This window comes from Protobothrops mucrosquamatus, unplaced genomic scaffold (genome assembly GCF_001527695.2).
Source record: "Protobothrops mucrosquamatus isolate PMUCROS unplaced genomic scaffold, P.Mucros_1.0 scaffold1801, whole genome shotgun sequence".
Lineage (NCBI taxonomy): Eukaryota > Metazoa > Chordata > Lepidosauria > Squamata > Viperidae > Protobothrops > Protobothrops mucrosquamatus.
This window is the reverse complement of record NW_015387938.1, coordinates 193491-202146: the sequence shown is the minus strand read 5'-3', so window position 1 is coordinate 202146 and position 8656 is coordinate 193491. Positions and strand designations below refer to the sequence as shown.

Here is an 8656-nt window from a genome sequence, read left to right as displayed (position 1 = left end):
ATTCATCTTGAAGAGAAGGATATGCCTTGTTTTCAGGTTCCTCAGTAAGGATCTTGAATTGAGTAGTGCACATCTGGATGAGGCTGTCCAGATGCTGTTCTGCTGCTTGAAGATCCTGGAGTTCCTTCATTAATGCTTGATTCTTATTGGTGCCCCCCACAGCAGACCGGTTCCCCCTAGAAAACAGAATAAGACAAGATGAAATACTTTGTGACTAATAACTTGGCAACTCTTAGCATTAAGGCAGATGAGAAGTAAACTGCATTGTGTGTGCTTCCACATCGTCAGAATAGCACAACAGAGGACAGATGAATGCTCAATTAAGTAAATTAGTTATTTTTTAAATGAAAAGTTCAACAAATTACATGGGGAAAATATTCTTGCCCCATAGTATTCTAATCCTATGCCTGCTATAGGATTCCATGTTGTCCCCTATAATCTTTAATATCTATATAAAGCCATTGGGAGAAATAATTCTAGATTTATCATTTATTTATCATCAATAGGCATATGACGTTATGCAGGAGATGTTCTAGGAGAGTAGTGGCTGGATGGAAACCAAAAAAACTGTAACTGAATCCTAAGAAGACTGAAATATTGTTGAGGGGCAGTTCGAGCCTATGAATTAGGAAGACAGGTAGTTCTGGATAATTCTGAGTTCCTTCAAAACAGCAAATGGATTAAGGAATAACTCCAAGCAATGCATTTTGTAACTGAAGACCCAAGTGTCACAGTAATGAAAAGTGTTTAATTTTTTCTGGATCAAGTGATCCTTGTTTTAATAATCTCATGTTTGAATTAATGTAATTCAGTTCCTCAATTATACCAGATTGATCTTTGCAGTGGACCTGCTTAGGGACCTTTCTGTGAAAAATGCCTGGAAATTAGTGAACCAAGCAACAATCCTCTTCCTATTGACCATGCCTAATGAATCTTGAGAGTTTTTATAGTATTTGAGCCCTGGCCTCTATATGCTTATTTCCTGTCTTTAAATTGTTCTGGAACTGGTAGTGTATAATATCACTAGGAAGCTTCAGGAATTTGCCTAAAGTCATTTCTTTCCCATCTTAATTATTCCATTCTCTTCTCATCCACATTTGGTGGTCACCAAGCATGCTCACTTCTCATTTATTAATTAGAATTATATTCTGACTTTTTTTTCAGGATCTCATTATAGTATTCCATTCCTTCTACCAACTTTTCTTCATAACAACAAAACTGGGGTAAGAGATAATGTCCGACCAAAGTAATTCAGTGAGCTTCCATGGCTTATAAGAGTACTCTTTAGTTGTAGTCCAATATTTTAACCATTACATCATATGGTCAGTGACCAGTTTTCTTGGGCATCTGCAAACTTAAAAGTTCCCTGAGTCTGTCAGCACCTCTCTCATCTATAAGCCAAGGTACCAACAGTATGAACACTGTGGAAAAAATAATGTTGTCATTTTCAAGAATGGATTATTGCCATTACAGAGTAGTCCACCAACCCATAAAGCTTCAGTTTTCATGTTTAACAGTATTTATTTCTATCTGATAATAAGCAGCAAATTATACTAAATTCCCAGAACATAAGTTTACAATAAGCAATAATTATATGTTGATGGAAAAACTGATGGGTTAAAATTATTTACACAACTGATCAAATTTTCATATACCATTATTATCTCACTTTTAACTAAACTGAGCACAGATTAATGAACTTTTATTCATGATATTCTCACTGGTCTAATGTTATTAATGTGATTTTTTCCCCTTGCGGTAAATTTCTTTCCTGCAGTATTGCTTTAAGGTAAATTAAAAGACAAATGATAAATGTTCTTTTGAGTATACTTCCAGAAAATGCACAAATGCGCAGAAGTATCTAAGATTATAACAGAGTACTCTTATACACATATACAATACTATGTAATTTTGATTTAGGATAATTCAGATCATCATGTTCTAGTTCTCTTGATTGAAAACAGATATAGGTACCGACATACAAAGAATCTATTTAAGAATCTATTTATAAAATCACATATACCAATAACATAAATGGAAACTGTAACAACTTAATATGTAACTACAAACAGTGCTCTACTTATGAATGGATTACAATATAATGGAGCCAAACCAACATTTATCAGAACTAATTAGAACATCTTCAGAACTAAAAGCTTGGAGATAGACAGGTGACATTCTACTTACAGCCATTGGATATGGTTTTTGGATTTCTTGGTGATGAGCTGGATGCCTTCCAGGACATTCGTTATGTCATAGATACGCCTCTTCTGCACCTTTAGTACTTCAGCAGCCCAGTTGAGATCCACAACACCATCAGGAGATTGACTCAATAGTTCTAAGAAGCGCTTGGTGGTCAAGTTGAGAGAAGTTTCATAGCGGGATTTCTCGCCAGGAGACTTTAAACCTGGGGATGAATCAGGGCTTAATTACAACTAGCAAAGCAGCTACAATTCTTAAATAAATTCCAAACTTAAACCATCAATTTGCTCAGCTTGCATATTCATTTGACAAGAAAGCAAGCAATGTTGTTGGAGATAGGCATCCTCTGGCTCAGAATTTAAGAGTTTCTATCATTCTCTCTGTCTCATCTAGCCTGAAAGCTGCAATGACTACCTTAGAAATAGAAAGAGAGAACGAAACACCACTCACCTTTCCCACACTGACCAAGTATGTTTCCAAGATACATTGTGGGGATATGAAAAATGGATTATACCACCAAAGGAATTGAATCTGGTCAGATGTTTTGGATGGTTGAACATTGTAAACCGTTCGGTTTCCTTGAAGTGTGAGATGGGCAGCATATAAATTTAATAAATAAACAAATAAATAAATGGCAATTGTGGAGTAAGATAGTATCATTTGCCAAACCCAACTGTGAACTGAGATGAGACTTTCGCCACAGCCATGAATTAAATCAAATGCCTGTGTTTCAAGGAAATTAACCTTTTTGTAAAAAATGAAAGCTCAGATTTTTAGGGTGCTACATTTTGAAACCCAAAAAGCAACTTTGCGTAATATATGTCATTTCATAAATAAAAGCCATTTCCCTCATGAATTCAAAAGCATAGAGAGCCCGAAGAAGCATCAATACTCCATGTCCCAGTAGCAGCAGTCATTTCTGAGATTTCACTGGTTCAATTTCAGTGTATCTCAATAATTGTATTGAGAATCTGGCATTATTTAGCCACTAGGACAAGGATTCTTGAAGTAGCTGCAGAAATTAACAATTAACCAGAGGAACAACCTGCCTCCAGAAGCGGTGAATGCTCCAACACTGGAAGTTTTTAAGAAGAGACTGGACAGCCATTTGTCCGAAATGGTGTAGGGTTTCCTGCCTGAGCAGGGGGTTGGACTAGATGACCTCCAAGGTCCCTTCCAAATTATTATTATTATTATTATTATTATTATTATTATTATTATTATTATTATTATTATTATTATTATTATTATTATTATTATTATTATTATTATTATTATTATAAATCACTATTTGCTCCTATGGCAGATCCTCTTTATCTGCATACTGCAGGCACAATAGTGAGCAGATTTTGTTTGGGACTGCCAATAGATTAAAAAAANTTTTTAAGAAGAGACTGGACAGCCATTTGTCTGAAATGGTGTAGGGTTTCCTGCCTGAGCAGGGGGTTGGACTAGATGACCTCCAAGGTCCCTTCCAACTTTATTATTATTATTATTATTATTATTATTATTATTATTATTATTATTATTATTATTATTATTATTATTATTATTATTATTATTATTATTATTATTATTTTAAAGCACCAGAGTTCCCATCTATATACTGGTACCTTTTATAGGATTTTTTGCTTTTCCTCGAGCCACCTGAACGTTCTCTGCAATGTACTGATGGTCAGTCTCCAAATTCAGCTTCCGTTTTACCTGGAAAACAAGTGAGATTTGTAAATAACTGCACCATTTAAACTCTAATGAAACAAGAAGCAATCATGTAAAACTAGGAGCATATCTACACATCTTACTTTTACTGAGCAAGGACTGCCTTTAAATGTAAGCCATTCAGAGTTGCCTGAACTGTGAGATGGGTGACAAATAAATTTGATAAATAAATAAAATTAATAAGATAGATAGATAGATAGATAGATAGATAGATAGATAGATAGATAGATAGATAGATAGATAGATAGATGGATGGATGGATGGATGGATGGATGGATGGATGGATGGATGGATGGATGGATGGATGGAATGAGGAGCACCACACTGCAAAAATATGGGATTAGATAAAATATTTAAAAATGGGTTTGAGGAAAATTAATTATTACATTTGAATTAACTGTTGCATTTTTGATAAATGTATTTAAAATATGTTCATTTCCTCAATTTTAAAAGGGCAAAAATTAGCAGCAACTTTGGTTTTCCAATCTCCAGCTACAAGTTGATCATCTTGCTTGCTGTTCTATCAGTTTCAGATTGAACTTGATGATAAAACTCTGACCAGAATCCCTCCTCTTTTGCTTTGGTGGTTGGATTATAAATTTAGATAACTATCATAACGATTGCCTATGAATATTAACTTATATTATCCAGTCACTTTAATAGCCTCTACAAGGCCAAGAGAGTGGGGGCCATTCCAGGGGTGTATCTAACACATCTGACACCCAGAGCAACTATTTCCACTCATCAAATAGTACCTTGAGTTTCTGGAACTGCTACTGATTCTATCTCTGTCATTGCTGCCACATCACTGACTGCCAAACAGCTGACCAGCACAACGGCAGCAGTGACCAACTCTATACCAGCTGCTATCCTTCTGGATAATCTCCTCTCTTAGCATCCCCTCTTAGCATCTGGGGCAGACCCCCATCTCACTTTAGTTTGCCCCAGGATCATTCTCTTCTTAAGGAAAATGATGTTCCATAGGAGACAAGCTGCCACCAAGAACATCCACCATCAAACCACCTCCCATAGCACATTCTAGTTGGGGAATACACATGGTAGACAATCCCTAGCCATCCAGGTCAGATAAACAGAATTCATAGAGGAAAGGCAATGTCTTAGATAAGCAGGGTGGAAGGCATTTGTGCTTTAAAGCAGGTGTCCCCAACCCAGAGGCCGCAGTCTGCTTGGAACTGGACCACACAAGTGGCAGGCAAAACTACATTTGCACAAGTGCTGGGCATGTGTGTTCACGCACAAAGCTTCATTTGCACAAATAGAGCTTTGTACACTTGCACACATGCATGCCGCTTGTGCAGAACCATCCCCTCTCTCCCCCCCCATGTCGTCACTGCCCCCAGCCCCCGCTGGCCTGCAGAGCTGGAAAGGTTGGGGACTGCTGTTTTAAAGGCAGCAATTAACATTTTGAATTTCCTGGCAATGAGTGCTGCAGGAACGTGACTGGACAGGAAGCAAGCAGGCCATTGCATGCTGGGACAACTGAAGTTTTTAGATGGTCTTAAAATGCATCCCTGTGTAGAGCTAATTAATTGTAGATTAAATCTAATTTGCAAATGATGTAAGCATCACTGTCCTTAGAATATTCAGTCCAAGTGAGGAGACCCACTAATATAGAATGGAGAAAAGTACTTTAACTCTGGAAGAATTCAAGGATATTTTGCAACAATGTACAACTTTCTTTTAAGATTGTCCATTTCTATTAAAAGTGGGTTCAAAAGAGAAGACAAAAAAGAAACAACTCAGAATCAGGCTGCTTTGGATATGGATTTAACATTGACAGGATACAAGAATGACATTGACAAGAATGTTACATAAAGGATTAAAAATGAAAGTAGTTATATTTTAGGAGCTAAAGGGACACATAAATAATAAATCAGAAGAGTGACTTAGATTTCAGTTCAGAAGAGCGATTTGGACACTTTATTTTGAACTTACAAAAGAGATGTGTTATACCTATGAAAGAGTTCCTGAGAAAAGATAAAAGAGAGAATGAAAGGAAACCAATTTCTGGGACACTATTTAAAAGGCATAAACATCAAGATTTTTAAAAATAACAAGATTTAAAAAGTTGGCTCGTTCAGCTAAGATTAAAATGTATATGGTTTTTTTCTAGCAGCTTTTAGTGGATATTTGAACAAGACGGAATGATGAAGCTTTAAAGATGTGACAAAGATAAGATAAAGTTATGGGAAAATATTTTTTTTCTTGTATTGTTAGAGAAAGTTATCGGCTATGGTATTAAAACTGAAGGAAAATGTTAAACTTGTAAAGCAGTTTCTAAAAGGAGGAAGATAAGATAAGAAATGTATCAGTGGCACAATATTTGATGGGATTACATTTCAGTATGTTGGTGTTTCTGGTAGTTCTTAATGAAATCTTTTCTGATTAAGTTTGAATGATAAAGCTTTAAAGATTTTATAGCTAGAAGACATGGGGAGAAGATATTTGTATTTCTAGAAAAGAGAGTAAGTTATTGTGTAAAATGGAAGGAATATAAAAAATTACTTGTTGAAGGTTAATATATATTAAATTTGCTAATATATATATATATATATATATATATATATATATATATATACACATACATACATACATACATACATACATACATACATACATACATACATATATATATATAATATACAGATTTAAATATATAAATTTGCTAAGAGTTAAGGGTAAGATATGGGATGAAGAGATTCTAGGTTGAAATGAGAAGAATGTGATAGGTTACTGAAATTCTTTGTACTTACATTGATGAGGGGGAAAAGTCTTTTGTTTTTATATGTTTGTCTTCCTTTCCCCCCTTTTTTCCTCTCTGCACTTTTTTCTGTACTTTTCTTATTTGTTTGTATTAGTTTCTTATCTTTGTACTTTTAAACTGCATTGGTGATTACTACTGAAGCTAAGGCTGCAATTGGCACACCAGCTGAAGAAGCTGGACAAAGGGCTCCCCTGGCTCTACCTCAGTGTTTCTCAACCTTGACAATTTTAAGGCATATGGACTTCAACTCCCAGAATTCCATTGCTGGCTGTGGAATTCTGGGAGTTGAAGTCCACATGCCTTAAAATTGTCAAGGTTGAGAAACACTGCGTCTACCTGTTCCTTGAGCAAGAGCCAGGATTCCGGGAGGCTCTTGGGAGTGTGAACCTGCTCTTTCTGAGGAAGCACAGCAAGAGTTGCAGATGCTTTGTAAAACACAGTTCCTGGCTTGTTTCAATGCATTACATCTCAATTAATGGAAGTTTTCTCAATGAAAATAACAGCCTAGGATATAATCACCTTATTCTTTCCTGTTAACTTTTCAGTTTCCATAATTACTATATTGTTGCAAGATACTTTTATGTTTTCCTATGACAATTACAAGAAATTACTAGCTAACATAATTAGACATGGATAATCTTTAATAGGTATGTACCAAGATAGGGGGGGAAAGGGAAATCCTTGATCCAGGTAATAGAGGAAAGGAGAAGACGGACCCAAGGCTGGGACAATTCAGGAAAGCAACAAATTGTTGATAAACTGGTATATTGAAATTAAATGGAGTTTGATGCCTATAGACACAAATTATCTGTCTACACTTCCAAACTCTCTTATTTTTTCTTGCTTATAGAGTTTCCCATAAAGGTCTCTTGAATGATTCTTCTGAATCATTCAACTAGGTAAGTACATTATAAGCCAGTATCTGCAATAACCACAACACATGGCCAACAGAGCAATCACCAGCTGGAGATACTGTTCTCTAAAGACATCTTTGCTTCTATAGAAAAGCAAATCTCTTTAATACATACTCACTGTATAGAAGAGGTAGGTATATTTAACAAGCCTGCCAGATAATAATATTTTTAAAATATAGCCTGATCATCACAGTATAGTACAGACAGCGTGTGTTATGGAAATTTTGTATTTCTATTTCTGTTACATTTTGTTATACTGTTTGTTAGTCTTGCTTCTGTAACTTTAAGAATAAACTTCTCTTTTCATTGTTCCCTTGCTTTATTCATGGCCACCCATGGTTTTAGAAAAGAACAATCTAATTTCTTATTTTCTTCCTTTTTGTTCTTTTGCCCTTGAATTTCCCTCTCTGCATCCTCAATTTCATTGGATCATTCCTTGCCATTTAAGACACACTGAAGAGATCAGGTCTCTCAGATGGAGCTCAGCTAAGATTGGCCTCATTGTTTGAATTTCTTCCTATTCAGTTCTCAAAGCTTGCTAAGTGTCTATGAACTTAACAGTGAGTAAGCACTGGGAATATGCATTATTCTTTTTTACTGCTGACTTAGTCTCTTGACCAATGACACCAATCAAAATGTTCAATCTAGGAACACTGCTATTGTTCTATACTTTCTTCTCTTTTGTTTGCATTGTCCTACTGTCTTAAAGACATTATCTGGGCACATGAAATGTATTTAAAGCTTATATTAAAATGAAGTAAGATGATGAAGATAAAGTGCCTACTCTTAATTTCAGAATTTTAAAGTAGTGTCATTGTCTTTTGCCCTATCTTCATATCCCAACCATCATTTGTTTCTATTTTTAAAGATATTCTTTAAAAAGATGGACATGAGATGTTTAAAATCAACAAGTTGGAAATTGAAGTAGTTTGAAAATTTATCTTCCTTGGATCAAAAATTGTTCAAGATGACAGTCCTATACCTGAAATCAAATGTAGGATAACCTTAGGCCACATGGCAATGGTTAACATGAAAC

General features: G+C 35.3%; 1 protein-coding gene across 1 annotated transcript in view; it reads right to left on the bottom strand.

Annotated features, from left to right (window-relative positions):
* E2F1 (E2F transcription factor 1) overlaps positions 1-8656 on the bottom strand; it is a 28450-nt gene that overhangs the window by 12851 nt on the left and 6943 nt on the right. Inside the window, exons 2-4 of the mRNA XM_029285515.1 lie at positions 3816-3906; positions 2188-2407; positions 24-176 (exon numbers count right to left, since the gene is read on the bottom strand). Of these exons, the coding sequence (XP_029141348.1) occupies positions 24-176; positions 2188-2407; positions 3816-3906 (464 nt within the window). The remainder of the gene's footprint in view (positions 1-23; positions 177-2187; positions 2408-3815; positions 3907-8656) is intronic.